Source organism: Euprymna scolopes, chromosome 45 (assembly GCF_053919585.1).
Source record: "Euprymna scolopes isolate OS-2025 chromosome 45, ASM5391958v1, whole genome shotgun sequence".
In the NCBI taxonomy this organism is placed as follows: Eukaryota; Metazoa; Mollusca; class Cephalopoda; order Sepiida; family Sepiolidae; genus Euprymna; species Euprymna scolopes.
This window is the reverse complement of record NC_136526.1, coordinates 70,265,329-70,290,741: the sequence shown is the minus strand read 5'-3', so window position 1 is coordinate 70,290,741 and position 25,413 is coordinate 70,265,329. Positions and strand designations below refer to the sequence as shown.

Sequence of the window (25,413 nt, the reverse complement as noted above, 5' to 3'; positions counted from 1 at the left end):
CATGTGTATTGCTACTTATCTAGCTACAACCACTATCAAAAATTTTATTTTTCTTTTTACAAGCGAGTCCCTACTAATCAAGGCTCGAGAGCTACTCAAGGATAAAAGTTAATGAATATACAGTTGTAACCTGGACAACATTGTAGTTATCATTAGTGATGGAAATTTGCCATAATTTGATTTTAAGGGCCAGCTCAACAAAAACTTGTTTACATTGGACTTGAAGATGAACATATGGTAGTCAGCCAGAAAGCAGGTCAGTGGAACATAATTTCTCAGGCAAGCAGTTCTAGGAAAGAAACCTTGTTCATGGAATCTGCGTTTGGATTTAGGCACAGATAGAGAGTGGACGTAGCTAGAGTGTTTTTTTATGAAAGTTTAGTAAAGGAGATGAGCATCTGCATAAAAATAATGATAAAGCAGAAACAAGCTCGCAACGTTTCTTCAGTGAGAAAGAAGTTGCAGAGAAGAGAAAATGGCATCACCTACTATGTTTCAATGCTGGCTCTGGACCCAGTACAGGCAGGATAGGGTGCTCCGAGTAGGTCCTGCCTAGATGTAGCAACAGTACTCCATCCTAGGACATACTTGGCTCCTATAAAAGTAAAGGACTGCATCAGCAGTGAGATATCTACTGGAGCAGTAGAAGGACCCAACCATTTTTCTGGCATCTTCGCAACATATTTGATGTACGTGTTCCATCTGCTACTAGTCTCTCGCTCCTAGACAAGGTCCAAAAGAGAGTCGCCAACCTGACAGGTCCCGAACTGTCATCTAAATTACAGCCTTTGTCCTATCGACGAAACGTTGCATCCCTCTGCTTGTTCTACAAGTATTTTAATGGTGAATGCTCTGACGAACTGCAAGCACTTGTGCCCCTACAACGTAAATATCTTTGACAAACTCGACAAGCAGCTAAATCCCTACCTTACACAGTGGAGATCCCTAGATGTAGGAGAGCTTTCTATTCCAGTAGTTTCTTCCCCAGAATCGCTAGATTTTGGAATTCCATTCCGGCTCCCTGCTTCCCCAACTGTATTGATATGCAAAAATTTAAGTGTAATGTGAACCGACATCTTACTGCCCATTTCCCTAGATAATACCCCAGTAGCTTATGTCCCTGAAAGTAGCCCCCTACACCAAAGTGGCAATGTGCCTTGTTTGGGGTGAAAATGTAATAAAAAAATAAAAAATAAAAAAAAAAAAAATTTTAGATTGAAGGTGATGGTCAGTCTCAGAAGTTTGTCAAAACATGGAACTTCCCAAAGATGAAGGTCATTCATTTCAATTGGGGTGTGATGGGGGTTAGAGTAATTATGATGAAAAGAGAGAAGCTTGGTTTTAGCTGCATTAAAATTAACCAGCCACCTTTTTCCCCATTGCATCACGTGTTCAAGATCAGAAAAGAGAGAATCAGAAAGATCTTGGTCATTGCTGACTTTTCAAATGTTGCCATAGATTGTGGTGTCATCTGCATAATTGTCTACAAATGATTTAAGAATGCGATTTAGGAAATCATTGATGAAGATCAAGAAGAGAGTTGGGCCAAGGATGGAACCTGGAGGGATGCCAGCGTTGATACTATGAGCTTCTGATTTCTGCGTATCAACCACTACTCTTATAAACCTATCAGAGAAAAAAAAGCTATTCCATAGATGGAAATTTCGTGAAGTAGAGCTTTGTGCCATACCCTATCAAAAGCCTTTGATATGTCAAGAGCTATTGCTCTATAAACGAAACTCCCATCAAGAGATTCACTAATCCTGTGTGATATTACTATTAGCACATCAGATGTAGATCTAGCAGAACAGAAACCATATTGCATATCATCAAGTAGGTTATTTTTTTGTTTTTCTTTTTTAGATGATTGACCACTTCTCTATCACAGATTCCAGCAACTTACTCATAACACACAGGAGACTGGTTGAGGTAGAATCTACAGAATTTTGAAATACGGAGCAGACTGATGAAATTTTCCAGAGTGTTGGGAAACATTTCTCCTTAAGACAACGTTTAAACAGCTTTGTCAGTATGAGACCTAGTTCAGGTTGAAGTTTTTTGCACAATATGATTTGCAATACCGTCAGGTCCAGTTGTTTCACTGGAATCAAAGTTTTTGATAAATTCCCACACTCTTGTTCTGTGTCTAAATCTACACAAATTCCAGGCTTCGAATGTGTCTGTCTAAAATAATGAGCATCCTATTCAAGATCAGGCCTAATTGATAAAACGGTACTTGTACAGTTTAGTCAAGACATTAAAAAATGAAAATATCGAAAAAAAGGTTATATTTCACGTATTCATTATGAAACAAAGTTCTCCGAAAAAAAAAAAATTTCACTTAATTTCTCAAGTAGTTTTTTTTTTTTTACAGTGAAAAAACAATTTGTTATGATACCAAGAAAAAGGTTCGATTTTTAGGAAGAAAAGCTAGAATCAAAGATGGTAAGGAAGTGTCGGCACTTTACATTGAGTTATCTCCCCGTGGCATGCTGTTCAGCTTCAGCAAATTTCACAATGGCTGACTTCAATGTGCTCTCATAAGAACGTGTTTTTCCGCTGTAAAAAAAAAAAAAAACTACTCGATCAAATTAAAGGAAATTTTTTTTCAGAGATCTTCAGTCCAAAATGGATACGTACAATATAACCTTTTTCGATATTTTCATTTTTTAATGTCTTGACTAAATTTGTACAAGTGCCGATAAAACTTAGTTACAAATTATTTTATTCAGATATATATATATATATATATATATATATATATATATAAGCAGATTTCAACCAAAAAATGAAAAACTTAAATGCATGAAAGGATTTAAACGGAAATCTTTTTTTCTGGATTTAAAAAAAAAGCAGAGAACTCCCATCACTTGACATAACAAAAAGATTTAAGGAACTTAAACTTTTACATGTGCCCCCCCCCCAACTCCTCCTGCATAGGAGTTGACGGGTCAACCCGTTACTAATTGAAGAAATGTTACAAACGTAAAACTATTAAAATGCTTGCATTTTACCTTGGCACAAAGATTGTCTTTTTGCTTCTTAAGAAGTTTATCCGCTTCCTGGACCGCTTTCTTGTTGTTTCCGAGATCCAAACATTCTGTGAAAAAATGAAAATAAAAATTTGTTAAAAACAATTTTTCTCAAACATCTGCAAACATATTTCTCATTACCAGTTCAGGACAAAATTCTCAGATTTTTTCATTATCAGTTCAGGACAAAATTCTCAGATTTTTATGTAAATGAAGATTTTGTCCGTATATTCTTTGTCGTTCACAAGATTTTGGTTTTTAATCAAAAATTTGTCTTATTTTGAAATATCAGAGATTTTAACTAATTTTTGGAAATGGAAAAAAATATTGTAATAATTGTAATTACCAACAATAGTGGATGCCACAATCGGAAATGAAAAGCAAAACTTTGAGATCTTCAGTCGATCAACTTACCTAATTGTATTTGCTTATACAGTTTAAAGCAACAAAATTATAGTTTGGACGTAAAGTCATGTCTATAACGTTTCAAAATATGAATTAAAAAATAAACGATAACAAACATCTGCAGCATATTTTTCATCATTCACAATCTGTTAAGCACAAAATTTGCAGATTCTTATATTAACTGAGATTTTGTCCGTATATAGTCATCACGAGGATTACAACAACGTATGTTTTCATTGTTTTTACTCAAGTATATATCCGACACAGACACAATTAACCACATATAAGATATCAATGGATATATACCTGAGAATCAAAACAAGAAAAAGAATATGCTGTTGTCATAGCCCTAGTCATCAGTCGAAACTTTTGAAAACTTAAATTGTAGAATTTATCTGATCGCAAAACATCAGAGATCTTAACTATTTTTAGAAATGGAAAATACTACATTAATACTAAATAAATTCCCAACAAATAAGTTTGGTTGTAATTAAGGTGATGTGAACAAAAGAAAAATGGGATTGTTCAGCAAGGTGTGGTAGTTATTAAAAAAAACAAAACAATAGAACAACAGATATATATAAAATCAGCAAAGAGATTTGCAGAGGCTAGTGTTTTGCTATGTTTTATGACAGTGTCCAGTTGGAGTTTAAACACATATGAAAGCAAATTATAGCTGCACTAGATTAAAAGAGCTTGAACAGACCAAGACGAGCTGACAGCAACTGCCTCAACAGAGCATGTGGACCTTATTGCTTGGAAAGTAGTTATTCATGATGAGGTCAGATATATAATCAGAGTGCAACCAATACACACATAAACGCTGGAATTTGTTTCCTTTGTTTGATATTATTTTTATACTTGTGAACCCATGTGTGCGCCACACAGCAGCCACCAATATGCAAAAGACAACAACACAGCCAGAACGAAAGAAGATGAAAGAAAAATCCAAGGCATACACCATTGGAGTCGGCGAGTTGTCAAGACGCGTGATATCATACGACAGCTTCAATGATTTTCACTTGTACTTTTGGCGACATTCACCTGGATCAGGTTGAACCAGCTTCCTTCTTTGCATCCACAAACATCTAAAACTATAATAATCTTGGGTAAAGTCACAAGAGACAGCTAGCCATGCACGATTCCACTGCCAAAGACAAGCCACTTGTGGGCCAGAGAGCGTTGCATGTGTCACGAAAAACTATTTTGAAATTCTTTTAAAAGAAAGAACCCAAATTCTACCCTGATTCTTAGTGAATTGGTTTATAATGCTAAAACCTTTACTTTCACACCAAAATGGATGGGGAGTTTGACAAAGATGAGCAATGTTACACAGCATATAAGTCTATTTATAGACCAGCAGAAGACGGACAATAAAGCAGCCGATGAAAAAGCAAATGTGAGTTCCCAACAAGATTAGTTGATACCACCTGGCATTACAACATCATTCAGGGTTGTGGCATTTGCCCAGAATCGGTTGGGCCGGTTCTTTCCAGCAAGTTCCCCACGTCCAAAACACTAGATGACCAGGCATGATGTTTCCATTATTAATACAAGCCATTTGCGTTTCAAGTGATGGACTCCGTAAGGGTGAAGACCCAGAATCAGTTAAGCATCCTGTTTCATCCTGAGTCAAGTTTTGAGTTGGCCACCGCAATGTTTCTTCAAAACTGAAGATGAAGTCACTCGAAGGTCATCAAAAGGTGTGGCTGAATCAATGGAGTTGTCTGACATTTTGTCAGAGATTTTTGGAGGGAGTCTCTCCTTGCTAGACAACTCAGTGAAAACGACCATCTGACTATCAACATGCCCTTATGATACAATGCACCAGCCGTGATCGTCGCACTTGTGCCGATTCAAAGTTGTTGTCCAATCGATTCAACCCCACAACAAAGGAAATTTACCTTCAAACAAAAACCACAAGGCCAGTTTATAAACTATATAAATACATGTATAGTGTTATAATGGAATAATTCCAGAGGAAATCCGGGTATGAGAGCTCAATGTGGTAAACAGAGCAATAAGATAAAAAATATAACACGGAAATTACATAATTGTCGATGCAATAATTTATTTCAACCTTATGGTATTTTCAAGCATCTAACCCAGACAATTACATTTTCGATACTGAAACTTTTTTTTTTTCAGTATCGAAAATGTAATTGTCTGGGTTAGATGCTTTAAAATACCATAAGGTTGAAATAAATTATTGCATCGACAATTATGTAATTTCTGTGTTATATTTTTTATTTTTTATATACATGTATATATATATATATATATATATATATATATATCTTTTACTGTGTTTTCACCCGAAACAAGGCACGGTGATACTTGGATGCAAGGGGCTACTATTTAGGACAAAATTTGCAGGGATATTATGTAGGAAGCTGAGCAACAAAATGTTTATTCACATTACACTTGAACATCTGCATGTCAGTACAGTCAGGGAAGCAGGGAGTCAGAAAGGAATTCCAAAATCTAGCAGTTTGAGGGAAGAAATTATTAGAGTAGGCTTTCTGGCGTCTAGGGACTTCTACAGTGTAAGCATGGGATTTTATTGCTTGTCGGGTTTGTTGGACGTATTTATATCAAGGGGGTACAGGGGCTTGGTGTTCGTCAGAGCACCTATCATTAAAATACTTGCAAAACAGGCACAGAGATGCAACATTTCATCAGTGGGAAAGAGGTTGAAGTTTAGTTGACAGTGTAGGATCTAGTAGGTTGGAGACGTTTTTTGAACCTATCGAAAAGTGAAAGATGAGTAGAAGATTTGCCAGCCTAAATATGGCAACAATACGCCATGCATGGGTGAATGGTGGCTTTGTAGAGGTACAGAATACTCAGGCATAAGCAACTTTCCAGTACGGTAGAGAAAGCCGACCATCTTCGCAGCAATCATAGCAATGCCCTTAATGTATTTGTTCCAATGTATTGACAACAATTAAGGACGACCTACTAAAACTATTTAGCCCACAAATAGTTGGTCTTTGGCGATTAGTTAGCCATATCCTGTGATCCTTGGATACTTCAAAAAAGCCGACCGACTGTCAAAGTTTTGCGAACTGATACCACGTGATCAGTTTAGTTTTAGAAATATTTCCTGAAACATCCTTAGTTCAGAAAATAGAAAGTACATATATTGTTCTATTAAATTTTTTATTGTTTAAATAATTTGGTTTTACTTGTTTTATTTTTAAAAAATATAAAAGGTTGACAAGACATTTTTCATTTATTTATGACATTTTTCATTCATTTACTAATGGAAGAGTGCCGGTAAAATAAAACAAAAAAAAACTTGCCAAAAGTGCTTTTTTTTTGTAGTTACCTGTTGGAAAAACCACTGATTTTTAACATGATTTACTCGCAATGAGAGCATCGTAGAATCTTTTTTCTGTAAGGATTAAGTATTCATCAACTTTTTTGTGGACTTTACATAGTTAGGCTGTTTTATACATAAATAAACTTTGCTCACAAATGAAAACAATGTTACCTTGCAGCCCCTAAAGTTTTGCAACAGTGCAAACAACTAATCACGGGCCTTGAAATTTCGAGACAGACAGCGCCTATGTATGTGACGGAATAAGAAAACTCATTAAGATAAAGATTACCTTTAAAGTAGTTAATAAAATTCTTGTACATCATATTAAATATGTTATGAAAAATTCTATGACGATTTTATAAATTTTTGACAGCATTAATCTCACTTCAAACAAACAGTTCAACTTGAAAATATAAGAGAATCATAAATCTAAGGTATTTTTAACAATGCGATTCCCCCCAAAATACATGATTAACGATTCTGATTCCGATTAATCGTCCCACATCTAAATGCTACCATTTCGGTTTCAATTCTAGTTGATGGCACCTAAATACTTTTTTTTTCTTTACTTTTGAAATCACAACTATAATAACATATATACAAAATCTGGTCAAATTAAAAGATCATATTTAAGCGTACTTTACGCCCAGAGAGGCACTATCAGTCACTCAAAGCTAAATTTAGTGGTAGCATAATTTTATATACATATAACTTTTCAAACTGAAAAAATATCTACAAAATTTTGAGTACTAACTGCTTTAAAAGGTAAGAATGGCCAAGAAGTGAGGGATCATTATAGATTAAATTTAGATGCAAAACTGATCCCCCTTTACTCTAAATTATTGTTGGTGTCATATTTTTTTCTTTTTTTTTTCCACTAAGTATTTTAGGGTATTCACATAATCGCCTAAAAAATTAGAATCTTATTTTTTTTGTTTTGTTTTTTGCAGCTAACAACTTATTACTAAACTTTGAAAGTTTAGTATATTTGAAAACCAATACTTCTTGAAGGAACCACTATTATATAAAAGAACCACAAACTTTATTCATTTTAAGCCAAACTGATATTTTTGTTTTTCGGTTTTATTTTGAAAAAAAAAAAAAAAAAGAGTTAAACAGTTAAAAAAAACTGTCTATGTAAATAGCTGACAGCTTATAAATTGTTTAAAAGAGGTTAATATTTGCAGCGGGAAGGGGATTAATTAAAAATTGCTGGTATCGAAAAAGTAATTAACATAGAATTATCATTTTACACATAAAAATAATAAAAGCATTAATTTACTTATCAATTGGAATGCAAAAAATATTTTTTTAAAATGTGCTCGATAAATGTCATGTTGAAGTTTTATTTTAAAAACAAAAACAAAAAAAATGAATAAACCAGTATATTTTGTACAATAAATAAGATTAAAGTTTTTTCTGATTGCTTTCCAAATTTCACTATGAAATTTCTCATAGAGAAGTGGTACCGAGCTTTTAAGAACCGCAGAGGTAAAAATAAATCTGGCACAAAATGTCTGTTTTATAGCATTAAGATTTTCATCATTTTATTTGCTAAAAACTCTTCAAATATATCATGTAGAATATTATTTATTAAAACATGTGAAAGGATTAATTTGTTTTTATTGTGGACTATTATCCTCATCTTTTTAGTTGTTGTTAGCAACGTTTCGGCCAACTATATATATATATATATATATATATATATATATATATATATATATATATTACACATATACACACTATTCGGTATGGACCCGATCATGGAAGATCAGATAATAAATAAACGTGGATTTATAAGATCAAAAAATCCAACCTTGATCGCACTTCGGAGCCCGTGGCGCAGTGGATAAACATTGAATCTCTATGGTTCCAGGTGAGAATTGTTTGAAGATAGCGATTTCAATCCTACCCAAAGTCAGCCAGAGGCTTACTTAGCCAAAACGTGGTGAGACGACAACAACTATGGAAGGCAGTAATTGCTGAGAATGCAGTTAGGAGATTCGGAGTTCCTATCCCGTTGCGGTTACCACCTGACAAAGGCCAGAGGAATAGTTGGCTGAAACGTCATGAAACAACAACAAAAAAAGATGAGGATAATAGTCCGCAATAAAATAAGTAAATAACACTCATCTCGATAATGAATTCCAATTAAATAATATACATGTGGAAGGAAATTCATTTCTGAACAAAATGGTGATATTTTTAGGATTTAAAATGTATTGGTTTTTAAAATGTGATTATTTTTGTAGAACTACCTTGAAATCTTGAAATATCCAAAACATTTTATGGTCGATGGGTTTTGTTACTTCAATCATAGCCTTCATCTTGACACGAGAAAGAAACTACATCTGTTTGATTCGAATTGGATTTATACCGACAATTCTTTACCTGCCAATTCTTCATAATGCAAAGCTTTTGTAACTGGATTACAACCGTCAATTTTTGCTTGGTAAAACCAGATTTAATATTCACAATTGGATAAATTTGATTTCTCTACCATACTTAGTTCTTTTCAGATCACGTTTCTATTGTAATGTTACACATTTATACATGGGACCCACACGTTGTAGCAGAGAATGTCGCAAAGTAACACAAGACATTTTTTTTTAATTCCATTTTCACCCCCAAACAAGGCACAGTGCCACTTTGATGTAGACGGTTACTATCAGGGACATAAGTGGCAAAGATACTATGTAGGGAGTTGAGCAGCAAGATGTTTGTTCACATTCACTTGAACTTCTGCATGTCAGTACAGTTGGGAAAACATGAACCCAGAAGGGAGTTTCTGAGTCTAGCAGTTCTGGGGAAGAAACTACATTTAGGGATCTTCACTGTATAGGGGTGGGACTTTGCTGCTCGTCGAGTTTGTCGGGGGTATTTATTTCAAAGGGGGTACAAGGGCTTGTAGTTCGTCAGAACATCCACCATTAAAATAATTGTAAAACAAGCAGAGGAATGCAACATTTTGTTGAAGATCAGCTTTCATTTATATAGTCATTTTTTTTTTTTTTTTTTAACCTTATCGTGATATCATTTCACAAACGGCTTGGTATTTTTATTTTTATTTTACATGGAGGTCACCACTTATCAAGGCCCAGAAGCCACTCGGGGATAAGGGTTAAAAGAGTGTTCAATAAGATAATAGCAAGATATATTATTTATTAATATAAACAAATTTTCCCAGTCGCAACAATTGACATGCATATGTTTCTGACAAGTGGTCGGTTAAAATCATCCGCACTGTTAGACTATTACAAGAACGTCTCTCGTCGTGACCGTCTCTTATTAATGTAAAGTGTGTGTGAGAAGGAGGCGGTTAATAATTAACAATTACTTTTTTTGCATTTTTGCAGGGAGTTTCAAAAACAGTGAAATTAGGTCAGTCAATTTTTCTTTCAATCATATTGAACCAGTTATCAAATCTAGAAAAGGAGAAAGCCAGTCAGAGGGAGAAAAAAAGTTAAATAGAAGGGGAGGGGGGGGACAAGTTGGGGAAAAAATTAAAATTGAACAGATACTACACTTAAATTTCTTTATCTACGAATAAAAAAAAAATTAATTTACAAATCTGATACCTGGCCAATAGATGCCATTATGCAAAGCAGATAATTTGGGGAGCTAGAAGATTAAGTGTTTTTGGGGTTTTTTTTTATTATTGTATTTCTGGGTTGAAAATAATGGTTTGCAATTTTATATTTACGGTGCGCACACCTGAAGAAGGTGAAAGGAATTGGTTGAAACGTCTAGAAATCGTCTAAACAAAAGCTGTGGAATGTTAATGATTTCTTCACTGTGCCGCCGGCAAACGATAATTGTTAACGAGATTTGGGCCTGGCAAACAGTGACGCAAAGGTTATTAGCAAATTAGGATTTGGAAAAATGCATTAACGACAGAAAATTAATTGAACAGGAAAAAGGATTGGGTGACAGTTTACAAGACAAAGGGTCACAACTCTAGGGGTTAATACATTTAACAAAATTACATATTTATTTCAGAATAATGTTTATGAAGTAAATATGCAATTCTCTAAAGCTCCTAAAATTCATGCTAGAATCGTTCACAAGGACCCAAGGCATAGTGGATAAAATACTTGTTAAAATTCAGTTGTAAAGTTACTCTTCTAGAGGTTGAAAGTTCAATCCTCAGTGCGAGCAACACTAAAAACACAATTGCAAACTACTTCGGACCTTTATTCAGTTATAGTTGTGAGAACGAGAACATACTACCCTAATGGTTAAAATAAAAGGTTCCATTCAAAATTACATATAATTCTAATATAATGGTTAAAATAAAAGGTTCCGTTCAAAATTACATATAATTCTAATATAATGGTTAAAATAAAAGGTTCCATTCAAAATTACATATAATTCTAATATAACGGTTAAAATAAAAGGTTCCATTCAAAATTACATATAATTCTAATATAATGGTTAAAATAAAAGGTTCCGTTCAAAATTACATATAATTCTAATATAATGGTTAAAATAAAAGGTTCCGTTCAAAATTACATATAATTCTAATATAATGGTTAAAATAAAAGGTTCCGTTCAAAATTACATATAATTCTAATATAATGGTTAAAATAAAAGGTTCCGTTCAAAATTCCATGCAGATTTCAGAGTCCAACAGAAAATTTCCCAAGTTCGCAAGACACACCTAAAGACGGTTGGAGATTACATTGACGGAATTACACTACCACTAAGTCTAGATCAGAGTGATACAACCACCTCCTAAAAGAGTCTCCTTGAACCTGTCGTACCATTAATCTTAGATCTGAGTGACAAGTTCCACCTAGAAAAAAATCTCCTTTAATCCTACCACTAACCTTAAGTCCAAATGACACTTCAAAATAAAAAAACCCTGCTATAACCCTAACCACTAACTTTAAGTCCGAGTGGCAAGTCCCCACACCCCCACTGTACAAACTATTTTAAGACCACTCAATCAGGTTAAAAAAAACATTTGCCACTCATAGAAAACCAAATTAACTGCTCTAAAACGCTAGATTGGTCTGGAAATAGTGGATTATTTTATATTAAATTTACGTGAAATCAATCCACCATTCTAAAATAATTTTGTTTTCTTTCTGCAAAGTTTTCAGAGTGTCCACACATAATTGCCCCTAGCTATACCACTAATCTGAAGTCGAGAAGAAAGTCTCCTCCTTACAAAAACCTTCATAAAAACACAATTGTATCACAAGATTTCCTATAGAAAAAAAATGGTTAACTGCCTTAAAACGTTAGAATAGCCCGAAAATCTAAGATTATTTTACATTAAATTTATTTATATATATATATATATATATATATATATATATATATATATACATAAATAATTAATAAAATCAAAGGAGATGTAGTGTTTACCTGATATAAGCAATGGTAAACTTCAATCTAAATAAAAAAGCTCAATAGACACACACAATAGAGAGTAGAGCTTATTATAAGAGAAAAGAAATTAAAACTAAGTTGAAATTTATAATCAAATTTATTGTTTGACCGAATACTCCAAAAAACAGTTTACAATTGTTTTTTTGGAGTATTCAGTCGAACAATAAATTTGATTGTAAATTTCAACTTACAGTTTTAATTTTTTTTCTCTGATTTATATATATATATATATATATATATATATATACACACATTATTTCTGCCAACTTTTTCAAGATGTTCATATGTAATTGCCTAAAAATGGGAGAATCACATATTTCAGGGAGGTAGGTGGGTGTGATTTAACAGAAGGTGTTAATTTACAATAATACCAAAGAAATCTTGCAATTTATTCTTATTTAAACATTCCTATTATCAGATTTCAGTTTCTTATACATAAAATGCATCACAATTCAACTTTCTTTTCTTTACTGCATACATGGGATTTTTGTGGTATTGTCACGTGCATTTACTGCAGATCTTTTAGAAACCATTAATTTCTCTAGATTTTCAGTGCCATATTTGGATTCCTGGCACAAAAGTACATTTTCGAGATGTCTTCAATAAGTTTCTAGACTTTTTCCGTATGTACATTTTTATTGATAGTACACACATGAACCTCTAGTCTCCTTCGAAGTAATCTCCATCGGCTGCAATGCACTTGTTATACTGTTCCAAAAACTGAAAATCCCGGTGGAAGTGGTCAATGACCCTCTAACAGCCTTTTTTATGTAACGTCCCTATCCTCTTCATGAACTTCAGGTCTTCACAGTAAAATTAACATTTTCAGTTTTCAAATTTCTTATCTATATATCATCCAATTTTCGATCAATAGAATATTTTGCACGTTTTTTTTTTTGTTTATTAAGCCATGGTCATAAAACCTTTAGCAACAGACAGAGGCTAAGCTAATTAAGGAATGCATAAAACTTAGAAACATCACAATAGTTAGACAATACAGAACTCCAAAAATGTGAGTGATACATGTTCATTCACACAATTCTGAGGCATCATTTTATATTTTTTATTTTTTTTATTTTCTTCCTTTGAAGATGCTGGGTATGGGGCAGCCAAACCAGCTGCCAACATTGCCCTACTTTTTATTGAAACCAACCAAGAGCTCTTTTTAGTATCCTCGCTGTTCCCTTAAGTGCAATTGTCTGAATCTCTTTTGCACTTGGTTCACCAGGAATATTAGTTAGGTAGGACTTCAGGTTCTTCTTCATAAGCCCTGTGGCACCTATGATAACTGGTATGATTGATATTTCCCTAAGATTCCAGTTTCTTTTCATATCATACATGAGACATTGAAATTTGGTCTGTTTCTCCCTTTCAGCTCTGTTCAGACCTCCATCATTAGGGATACTCGCTTCAACGAAGGTTGCAACTCTCTCTGACTTATTCCATATAAGTATGTCAGGTTTCACGGCAGCATTTTCAAAGTAGGTGGCTGTACGGATTACGTTCAGAACTGCAGGAGGTGCCCGGGCATTTGTAGATGTGTGTATTAAAAAAATGTGTTAAAAAAACACACGCGACCCCTGTTCTTAAATCGTAGATATTACGATTTAGACGTGATATAAAGTTTTAAGAAGGAGCGAGCCGACTGAGAAGGCTGATGAAAAAAGCCTTTTGCAGACATACACAAAAAGCATACATACATACATACATTTTCGCTTTATATATAATATATATATATATATATATATATATATATATATATATATATAAAGCGAAAATATGTGTATGTATGTATGTTTGCTTTTATATATTTATATATATATATATATATATATATATAATTGGCACGACGCTGTAGATGCTCAAGAGAATCAGAGAACACCTTAAAATGTCAGATCTTTAAATTTAAAGTCATGTGTCGGTATACGATTTATCTTCACTGGACAATTTTGTTAAATGTGTACGACGAATGTTCGCTGTTGACAACGGGACAAAATGGTGGTTGCTTCTGATTCAGGGTATTGTGTTGTCTCCCCTGGCAAATCTTGCCTTGAGAAATTTTAGCACTTCCTTCATAGTTTCCAGACATCTCCAAGCAGACTTCTGGCTTTATAATCCAGGATCTGATTATTCAGAAGACATTAAAGCGACCACTTAACTGCATGCCATTTTACTAAGCAACTGATTTCATAAAAAAAAGGATTTTTCCATAGCTTGTAGCAAAGAAAATGCATCAATGCTAAAGTTCTTTTTATGCAGACATAAATTTGTAAGGTTTTTATAATTTTTATAGTTATCCACACAGCCATAACTTAAGTGATTTTATTGACATGACACAGTAATGCACAAATGTAGTGAATCGTCATTGTCTTGTGTTTGATACGAAACTATGTTGTGTCATAAGTTTGGTTGGTTTGTTTTACGGCATATCAACCCTTTTCAAGTTGTTTAATGCCGAATCCAGTTATTTTAGAAAAAAAGTATTCCCGTTGCATTCAGTTATTTTGTAGGTTTTTATTCTTCAAGCTCTTTGTATCTTCAGTCGCAAGTTTGTAGTATTTGGTTGCTTTTATAGTGAATTTTATCGTTTTTGTTCTCTGTCTTGCAGAACATGAATGAGTTTTGCAATGGGAGAGGGAAAATGGTTACATTATTATTGTTTGGCGCATTTTAAGTTAAGAAACCAGCCAGGAAGTGGGGGGAGATAGAAAGAGAAAGGGGAAATGGGAAGAAGGAAAAGAGGAAAAAGGTGGGTTGTTCTTTTCGTTTTTCGTTTTTCAGAACATAATTAAGTTTTGCAAAAGGAAGTAGAAAAACAAAACACAGCAATGTTAGGTGCATTTCGTCTCAGGAAGCCAATATCTTCAGACAGCCTGATCTGGTAGCACCAGTGTGTCATAAGTTTTATATGCTTCAATCGTCCACTGGAATCTCAGTAAAGCACTGTAGAGTACAGGATGCAATATTCCTTGCTTAACATTGGATTTCATCTTGTATAAAAAAAAAAATGATCGTTTTCTGCAAAGTTTCCACAGACAAAAACCTCCTTTGAACAAAAAATTATTTTTTTATTAAAATATCTAGTTTGACATTTTGTTCGGTACAAATGTCTTGTGAAACTGTGTGCTGATCAACAAATCTTTGCATTCTTCGTATGTTGTCGTACAGGTACTTAATGTTTCGTTGATTAAAATGAAATTCATTACCTGGATCCGCATTAATCAGTTCTTCATTTGAAAAATTTCGCTTCTTCTGCCCGGACATAACATTCCTTGTTGGAAGAATCGCAAAATAGTTTTGAAATCAAATCCTTGTAAATTACGTCCCAATCAATGGCATCTAAAAGAAGTTTCACATTTGTCCACTACATGTACAAATAGAATCAGTACTCATAGACCCAACTAAAACACACGACTTTGGATGCAACTTTTTTTTTCATTATTAGATTTTCACACCAAACAAGGCACATTACCACTTTGATGTAAGAGGAGGGGCTACTATCAGGGACATAAGTTGCAAAGGTACTATGTAGGGAGTTTAGCAGCAAGATGTCTGTTCACATTACACTTGAACCTCTGCATATCAGTACAGTTGGGGAAGCAGGAAACCGGAAGAGAATTCCAAAGTCTAGTAGTTCTGAGGAAGAAACTATTAGAGTAGAAGGTTTTCTTACATCTAGTGATCTCTACTGTGTAGGGGTGGGACTTTGCTGCTTGTCAGGGGTATTTTCATCAAGGGGGTACAAGGGCTTGTAGTTCGTCAGAGCATCCACCATTAAAGTACTTGTAAAACAGGCAGAGGGATGCAACATTTTGTTGATAGGACAGGGGCTGAAACTTAGATGACAGTTTAGGACCTATCAGGTTGGCGACTCTCTCAATTTCTTGACAGCGATCAGAATTTGAGACTTTTCAAAATTAAATTGGATATCATGCAGATCTTTGGAAATTTTATTTTACAATTTAGATTTTACTTTGTACTTTATCTGTAATGTCAGGTTTTTGCAGCCGAAACGTTGTGTGAATAATATTCAAGATAAAAACAATTGCCCAAATAATCCAAATTATTAATCATCATCTCGAAAATGTAGAAACACACACAGTAAGTTCTGAAAATATATACAGCAATCAAGCTACGTAGGCAATAACCAGATGAATCCTCACGAGAATTAAACGTCGAAAATTCTGTGCAGCTTAATTGCCATATATATTTTTAAAATTTACTACCTAGCTCTACTTACGTATCGAACACTAAATACTGAAAATATTTACATAAAATTATATGTAGATACATCAAATATGTGTATTCAATAAGTTTCCAGACTTTTTTGTACAAACATTTTAAACTGTTGTAGATTCCTGAAACTTCAGTATGTCATTGCTATAAATCTTATGAGATAACTGACCAATTTTTATGATTTCAGGTTTAAATGAACAGTTACAGCAGGAATTGGAATACACCCTACTAAAGCCTGATTGTCACAGCTGGTAAATTTCTAAAAGGCAATTTGGATGTGAGGACACTTTAGAAGAACAATATGCAATAAAATTCTGTTTTAAACTTGGAATAAATGCCACAAAAACGTATGGAATGCTTCAGACTGTCTTTGGACCATCTTGCATGAATCGAGCATTAATTTTTGAATGGCATAAGAGATTCAAGGAAGGCAGAAAGTTTATGAGGGATGATGAGAAATGTGGGAGGAGTAAGGAAGTCAGAACACCAGAGTTGATTGGGTAAATAAAGAATTTAATGGATAAGGACCATCTTGTGTCTACAAAGACAATAAGTGCACAGTTTGCTGTCAGTGTGGGAACTGTACACACAATTACATGCAAGGAACTGAAGATGCGGAATATTTGTGCAAAGTTTGTCCCAAGAGTGCTCAGAGAAAATCAGAAAAACATTGTCATGGGCATCAAGAGAATTCCTTACCTGTCTTATAGTCCAGGCCTGGCTCCCTGTGACTTTTGGTTATTTCCTAAGCTCAAGGAAAACCTTAGAGGCTATTGTTAAGAGGCTATGACGAGGGTCATTGGCACGCTCACAAAAGAATTTCCATGGGGCTTTCCAAAAGTTGTTGGAACAGTACAAGTGCATTGCAGCTGGAGGAGATTACTTCGAAGGGGACTAGAGATTCATGTGTGTACTATCAATAAAAGTGCCCATACGAAAAAAGTCTGGAAACTTATCAAAGGCATCTCGTATATTCACATTTGTTTAACGTGGTTACTATTCTGCTGTCAATAGCTTCGATCCAGGACTGTCTGCTTGAAAATATTTAGAGAAGGGGTAATGATCGCATTATCCCCTTGCGATCAGAAGAGACACAAACGTTGTGTGACTAATATTTGAGGAACACAATTTTCCAAATAATCCTCATCTCAAAAATTTAGAAACACACAAGTTTTAAAACTATATACGGCAATTAATTAACATAGGCAATAACCTGACAAATCCTTACAAGAATGAAACGTTGAAAATTCTGTGTAATTGCCATATTTTCAACATTTACTACCTAGCTCTACTTATATATTGGGTCTTTGGCCTTTTGGCCAAGATCAAAGTGTAGTATCTGTTCCGGCAGATACTGCTAGCTATGACTAGCTATGACTAGCAAAGACCAGATGTGGGGGCAACCCCACATGCCTGACCTTTAACCAGCTCCCATTTCCCACCTCTTGGGAGCTGGTCCCCTTTTTCCCTTCCCCCTCCCTTCACTCCTCACATTAAAAATTGGCCTTGTGCCTAATTTGCTCGGTGGGGGAGCAAATAAATACCGTCTGTTCTTCAGATGCTGCACTTCTATTTCTTGTTCTCTTTCGGTAGAGGAGAAACCCTTCACGACTGAGACAATTTTTATTTTTGTACCTTTTCCCCACGTTAAAAAACGACCCTGGTGTCTAACTCTGTCCCGTGGGGAGGCATAGTAAATAGGTACTTATGTATTGAGCACTAACTACTGAAAATATTTACATAACACCATACGTAGACATATAAGACATTTTTATAAGACGTGTTTGTCCACTTGTCCATTTGAGAAGGCCAAAAATGCAAAAAAAAAAAAAAATCAAGTAAATTAAGACCAAGTGGTAGCCGACGTTTCTTTTTAATCGAGGCAGACAAGATAAATTATATCCAAGTCGTTGAAATAACATAGCTCTACCCTGAAATTACACCAGTGGTCAACCTGAACGACGGACATCACTCGTTCCCATTCACAAGTACTCAATGACCTTAAATAAAACAAACAAAAAATTTGCTTCGTTTAGATTCATCAGGTTACCGTTCTCATCTTGAGCGTTATTTTCACAACGTTTCAGTTGATATAACCGCCGACCTTCTTCAGGTGTATCTTGTTGAATTTGGGACTGTCACCTGCCAGTATCCCATACCTCTATAAGGCAACCATTCGCCCATGTATGGAGTACTGTTTCCACATCTGGGCTGGTGCATCTGCTGCTTGTCTCTCGCTCCTGGACAGGGTTCAAAAAAGAGTCGCCAACCTGATAGGTCCTGAACTGTCATCTAGGCTTCAACCTCTGTCCCATCGACGAGATGTTGCATCCCTCTGCCTGTTCTACAAATACTTTAATGGTGAATGCTCTGACAAACTGCAAACACTTGTACCTCCCCAACGTAACTACCCCCGACAAACCCGACAAGCTACTAAGTCTCATCCCTTTACAGTAGAGATCCCTAGGTGCAAGAAAGCCTTTTACTCGAATAGTTTCTTCCCCAGAACTGCGGGTCTTTGGAACTCCCTTCCGGGATTCTGCTTTCCCAACTGCAATGATATGCAGAAGTTCAAGTGTAATGTTAACAAACATCTTTCTACTCTTCTCCCTTCATAATGACCCCCCGCTAATTAATTCCCTAATAGTAGCCCCCTGCTTCAAAGTGGCACTGTGGGGTGAATATTGATTTAAAAAAAAAAAAAAAAAAAAAAACTTGGGAATTTCGACAGAATTTCAAACAAAACCCTTTAGCATGCTCTTGTTCTATCTTCCATGACTGGATAGAGGTTCTATATAATTCGCAATTGTATTTTTCGGTCGTCCACACAGAGAACTGCACCTTCAGGAGAAGGTCACTTTTTACAATTAATTTTTCAAAGTACTCTAACAACTGTGCCACACGTCAAGACGAGAACAGTAGTCCGATGAATCCAAATAACACGAATAATCAATTCCTATCTCAGAAATTCAGAAACGTAATAAACAAAAAATTGTTATGGTGCTTATGTCAACGGATACTTAAATCTAAGAGAGATAACCATCTTAGACATTGCAAAAATAAGCTACATAATAAGATTTAATTTGGGACGCTGAAATAATCACTAGAACAACGAAAGAATGTTAAATGAAAAAAAAAAAAAAAAAAAATGATTACACGATTACTGTAGCGGAGTTCCGGAAATTGCTGAAGCAGTTTACGAAAAGGAAACAAGTTGGTGAAGTTAATTAACGAACTTAAAATATAACAATGTTAACAAAGTAAACTTATTAATTAACGTATTACACAAAACAAAAATAAACTGTTACAATGTAACGAGGTTAATTACTCCACAACAAAAATTAAATAAACTTGTTTGAAACGATAAGGGAGAAGTATTCCCCTGTATAATTATTGCTATCAGGGAGCAATATGTGATGTGATTTTTCATTTTTATTAACAAATTTATTTCATTTTTGTTGATTAATTAACATCATTTCATTGTAACAAGTGCTCGGCTGAGCTCCAATCTATGGTCCCCCTCGCCAAACTTTCACAAGAAACACCCGTTTAGCAGAAAACACTATCAACAATTCCCTCACTATTTATCTGTGCTTAAACCTAAATGTAGATTCCATGAACAAAGCTTCTTTCTTGCATGCCTATGGAATTGTCTTCCGTTTTCCTGCTTTCCAGCTGACTACAATATGGTTGTATTCAAGTCTAACGTAAACAAGTTTTTCATGAGCCACTCCATATAAGTTAACAAATTTACCGAATTTGCATTACTAATGATTACTATATTGTCCAATTTCTACTGTACACTCTTTAACCCTTATCCTCAAGTGGCCTCTTGGCCTTGATAAATGGTGATGCCTATGTAAAAAAAAATTTAAAAAAAAAACGAGGGAATAACTAGAAGACATACACGGGGTCAGTTGAGAGAAGCAAGACAAAGAGTAAATGAAAGAGATAAGGAAAGAATGCATAAACGAGATGAGTTGAAAGAAACTTAACGATGAGATAGTGAATCAGAAACTGAAAGAATATTTCGCCTATCCCAAAGAAAAAAAATATGGTTGTTTATTTTTGTTTTGTGTACGTTAATAAGTTTATATTGTTACGTAACATTGTTATATTTTAAATTCGTTGATTAATTTGTTTTCTTTTTGTTGAAATTTCCCGGACTGACTTTAACTTCACCCGGCGCTTGCAGGTACAGTATTCGTGTAATATTTTTTTCCTTTTTTTTTTTTTTTTAAGGGGGCAGTTCATTAGGAATTTGTTAACGTTGGACTTGAAGACATCAAAGTTGTAGTCAGGTGGGAAGCAGGCAGACGGAACAGAGTTCTACAGGCGTGCAGTTCTAATTATACCTTCTTTCATTGTTCTGATTATTTCAGCGTCCCAAATTATATCTTGCAAAATATGCTTATTTTTGATATGTCTATGCTGGTTATTTCCCTTAGATTTAATGATCCGTTGACATAAGCGCTATTGTTATGACCTGATATGAACAGGAGAAGAGGAAAATCAAGGAGATTAAAAAGTCAAGTATTTTTTTAAAGTAGAAGTCATATTCTATAATAGAAATCTCACCTGTCTGTTTAAATGTACCTATTTACAATGCCTCCCCACGGGACAGAGTTAGACACCAGGGTCGTTTTTTTAACGTGGAGAAAAGGTACAAAAATAAAACTTGTCTCAGTCGTGAAGGATTTCTCCTCCACTGAAAGAGAACGAGAAATGGAAGTGTCGCATCTGAAGAACAGATACTACACTTTGATCTTGGCCAAAAGGCCAATTTATGTATGTATGTATGTATGTTTGCCTAAAATTTTCGACAGAGACAACATATTTTCACGAGTTTTTTTTTTTTTACATAAGCATCACCACATTATCAAGGCCAAGAGGCCACTCAAGGATAAGGGTTAAAGAGTGTACAGTAGAAATTGGACAATATAGTAATCATTAGTAATGAAAATTTGGTAAATTTGATAACTTATATGGAACGGCTCATCAAGAACTTATTTACGTTAGACTTGAAGACAACCATATTGTAGTCAGCCGGAAAGCAGGAAAACGGAAGACAATTCCACAGGCGTGCAGTTCTAAGAAAGAAGCTTTGTTCATGGAATCTACGTTTAGGTTTAGGCACAGATAAAGAGTGGGGGGAATTATTGATAGTGTTTACAGCTAGACGAGTGTTTCTTGTGAAAGTTTGGCGAGGGGGGACCATAGATTGAAGCTCAGTCGAACACTTTCCATGAAAATAACGATAAAGCAGAGACAAACTCGCAACATCTCTTCTGTGGGATAGAGGTTGCAAGGAAGAGAAAAGGACATTTCCTACGATGCTACGAAGTCTATTTTGAACTCTATCAAGGCAGGCCAAGTCCTTTCTAGCAGCTTCTGCCCAGATGTGGCAACAGTATTCCATCCTTGGACGTACCTGGCTCTTATATAGATAGAGAATAGCATCAGCAGTGAGATATCTACCGGATCGATAGAAAGACCCCACCATTTTTCCAGCGGCCTTGGCAACAGATTTGATGTACGTGTTCCATTTAAGATCAGGAGTAATGATCAAGCCAAGAAGCTTGTCAAAACTTGAGGCCTCCTGAAGACAAGAGCCATTCATTTCAATTGATGCCAGATGTGGATCAGAATGTTGATGATGTACAGAGAGAAGCTTGGTTTTAGATGCATTAAAAGTAACCAGCCACTCCTTCCTCCATTGTACTACGTGCTCAAGATCAGAGGAGAGAGAATTGGAGAGAACTTGGTCGTTTACTGTCTTAGATGTGCTACCATAAATGGTAGTGTCGTCAGCATAAATGTCTACAAATGATGTAAGGATGTGATTTGGAAGATCATTAATATAGATCAGGAAAAGAGTTGGGCCCAAGATGGACCCGAGGGACACCGGCATTAATACTGTGAGCTTCTGATTTTTGCCCCTCAACTACTACTCTTATGAACCTATCAGAAAGAAATGATTTAATAATTGAGAAGACATTTCCAGCTATACCATAGCTAGAGATCTTATGAAGTAAACCTTTATGCTATACCCTATCAAAGGCCTTAGATATGTCGAGCAATTGCCCTAGAAAGGTTGCCTCCGCCGAGAGATTTGCTAATCCTATGAGATATAACTGTAAGCACATCTGCTGTAGATCTAGCAGAACGGAAACCATATTGAGTGTCACTAAGAAGGTTATTTTTGTTGAGATGGTTGATTACTTCTGTATTTAACACAGATTCCAGCAACTTACTCATGACGCACAGGAGACTTATTGGCCTGTACTGAGAGGGGGATGAGCGATCACCTGAATTCTTAAATACAGGGCATACAGATGAAATTTTCCAGGGAGATGGGAAACTATTCTCCTTAAGACAACGTTTAAACAGTTTTGTAAGTATGGGCGCTAGTTCAGGTTGAAGTTTTTTGAGTACTATAATTGGAATACCGTCAGGGCCAGTTGCTTTACTGGAATCAAGGTTTTTGATTAGCTTGGCAACATCACGTACAGATATACGTATATCACATAGCGTGTTTTCTGATACAGGAGGAAATATTGGGGGTTGGCGGCCTTGATCGCAAAGGGTAGAATTAGCTGCAAAGTTCTTGACAAAGAGATTGGCTTTGTCTGATGCTGAAGAGATTACCTCAGGTCCATTGATAATAGTTTGGATGGAGCACACGCTTCTGTTCAGGATTCTGTTTGCTATTTGCCAAAACTGGTGGGAACCAAGCCGCTGTTCAGCTACTTTGGACTTAACAGATTGAGCATACAACTCTCTTGCATTCTTTATTACTTTCTTACAATGGTTGCTGGCAGTCCTGAAAGCGGCTTTAGTTTCCATACATCTATTACGTTGGAAACAGTGGAAAAAGTGATTTCTGTGCGCAATGGCAGCAGCACATTCTGGAGAGAACCATGGCTGGCTGTTAGGTTTTTGCTGAAACTTTTTAGAGGGTATGAAATGGTCAATACCTACAATTAACCATTCCGTCAGGTCTAATACTATAGAGGACACATCCTTTTTAAACATGGAATGCAGAGGTAGATCAGATATAAATGTACGGAAGCTATCCCAGTCAGCCTTAGTGTATCGATATACTGTACGATGGAGAGGTACGTCTGGGGACTTATTACATTTCATTTTTATCTTAATTGATACAACAGAGTGGTCGGAAGATCCAAGAGGCGACAGAACAGAAACTGAACATAGTTCAGGGCAAGTTGTTAGAAAAAGGTCTAGTAGGCTTGCATACTGGCCGTCATTGTCGGGCACACGGGTGGGTTCCTGAACAATTTGTGTGAGGTCATAGGCAATGGAGAAATCATGACAGAACCTCTCCTCATCATCGGTCTTGTTAGAGTGGGTCAACCATTCGACGTTGTGAACATTGAAGTCACCACATACGTGAATGTTAGCTAAAGGATAAGCAGATAGGATTTGGTCAATTTTCTCAGATATGCTTTGAAAGATAGTAACTCCGCTGTTATGTTATGATCAGTATCATTTTGAAGCTCGACTCTTCGGACGACGAATACTGGAAAATTGGCTAAAAACATTAATTCCTTCACCCTCAACTGGGCACTTTTCTACAAGGAGGGGTCACTTTATTCGCCAATATTTTCAAAAGTCATCCCCTCTTTTCGATTGACTGGTCTTAATTTAAACCTTCGCCATTTCCGGTTTGGCGATGAATGCAACAGCAAAGACGCCACTTTTTTTTATTCTTTTCCTCCTTCGTGGCACGGGTTCGAGCCTACTTGCCTAGTACCACTTTATTTATTTATTTTTTTGCTCAATACACACCTCCAAACACCCGGGCAACGTCGGGCACCCAGGTTAGTCGCAACTAAAGTTACGAACAAGAAATTCAGATTTGTTTTGAAAAGCACTTTTAAAAACCAATGCTGACAACACAGCAATTCATTATTTTCATGTGTCAATGGTGCTCTTCAGTGATGTAGTGTTCACTTTAATAGGTTTGTGCTAATGTTGGGATCGGGGATATATGGGAGAAGAAAAAATCAGAACTTTGAGGGTATTGGAATTGGGGGGGGGGTCAAAGCGATTCCTTTTATTTAACTTTATTTACCACACCTCATATTAACGATGAAATAATAAATATTTCTTGATTTTAAAACTAAAATCTATAGGTCATACCCATAAGTTTACTTTTTACAGTTGTGAAAATATACGGACATATTACATGTTTTTTTGTGGTAATTTACCTCACCCACACCCACTCATACCCACACACAACAACTCTATATTTAGAAATTTAGAAAGAATCAGAATTGGTAATTATATCGGAATCGGGGGGGGGGGAATATTAAGATCATGCCATTACTAACTATCCATTTGAACAGTGTAAATAAAATTAATTTTGCAGATAAAAAAATTGACCCTTTCAGCTTCAACCAATGAAAATGACTCAACCCCCCCACCCCACCCGAAAAAAGAAAAGAAAAAACACATTAAATCCTTTTTTTCATAATATTTGATTCAAAGTCAGTTTTACATGTTAACATATGTTGTCCGGCTTTAAGAAATTGACTTCTTATCTATTTGTTTTTGAATTTTTGTAGATGAACATCTCAAAAATTCATATCATTTGAATTATTCAGATTACTGTTCTCATCTTGGGTGTTATTTCCGCAACGTTTCAGCTGATGTAACCTCCGACTTTCTGCAGGTGTCTCTTGCTGAATTTCTAATGGAATCTACGTTTTGATTTAGGCATGAATTGGTTTAAATCTTATTTTAAATAATAATCTTCTTTTTTAACACAAATAGGTCACAAATGAGTCAAGTAAAAACAAAAATTGTTTTTGACTAATTTTACAACAGTATTTAAGTTACATTTTCAGTTTTTGATTTATTGAAAACATTTAGAAAGCATACCCATAAGTTTATTTTACACTTGCGAAAATATATGCACATCTTATATGGGGTTTTTGTGGTAATCTATCCTCTCCAACACATACACACACACAAAACAACTGTTTATTTAGAAAT

The 25,413-nt window shown here is 35.2% G+C and overlaps 1 protein-coding gene and 1 pseudogene across 1 annotated transcript in view; one reads left to right on the top strand and one right to left on the bottom strand.

The window, feature by feature from the left end:
* The window catches only part of LOC145269880 (N-alpha-acetyltransferase 25, NatB auxiliary subunit-like), a 109,133-nt gene that overhangs the window by 65,915 nt on the left and 17,805 nt on the right, over positions 1-25,413 (bottom strand). The window contains exon 2 of the mRNA XM_080125626.1: positions 3,015-3,100. Coding sequence (XP_079981752.1) covers positions 3,015-3,100 — 86 coding nt within the window. The remainder of the gene's footprint in view (positions 1-3,014; positions 3,101-25,413) is intronic.
* LOC145269971 (U2 spliceosomal RNA) lies at positions 17,694-17,859 on the top strand (annotated as a pseudogene).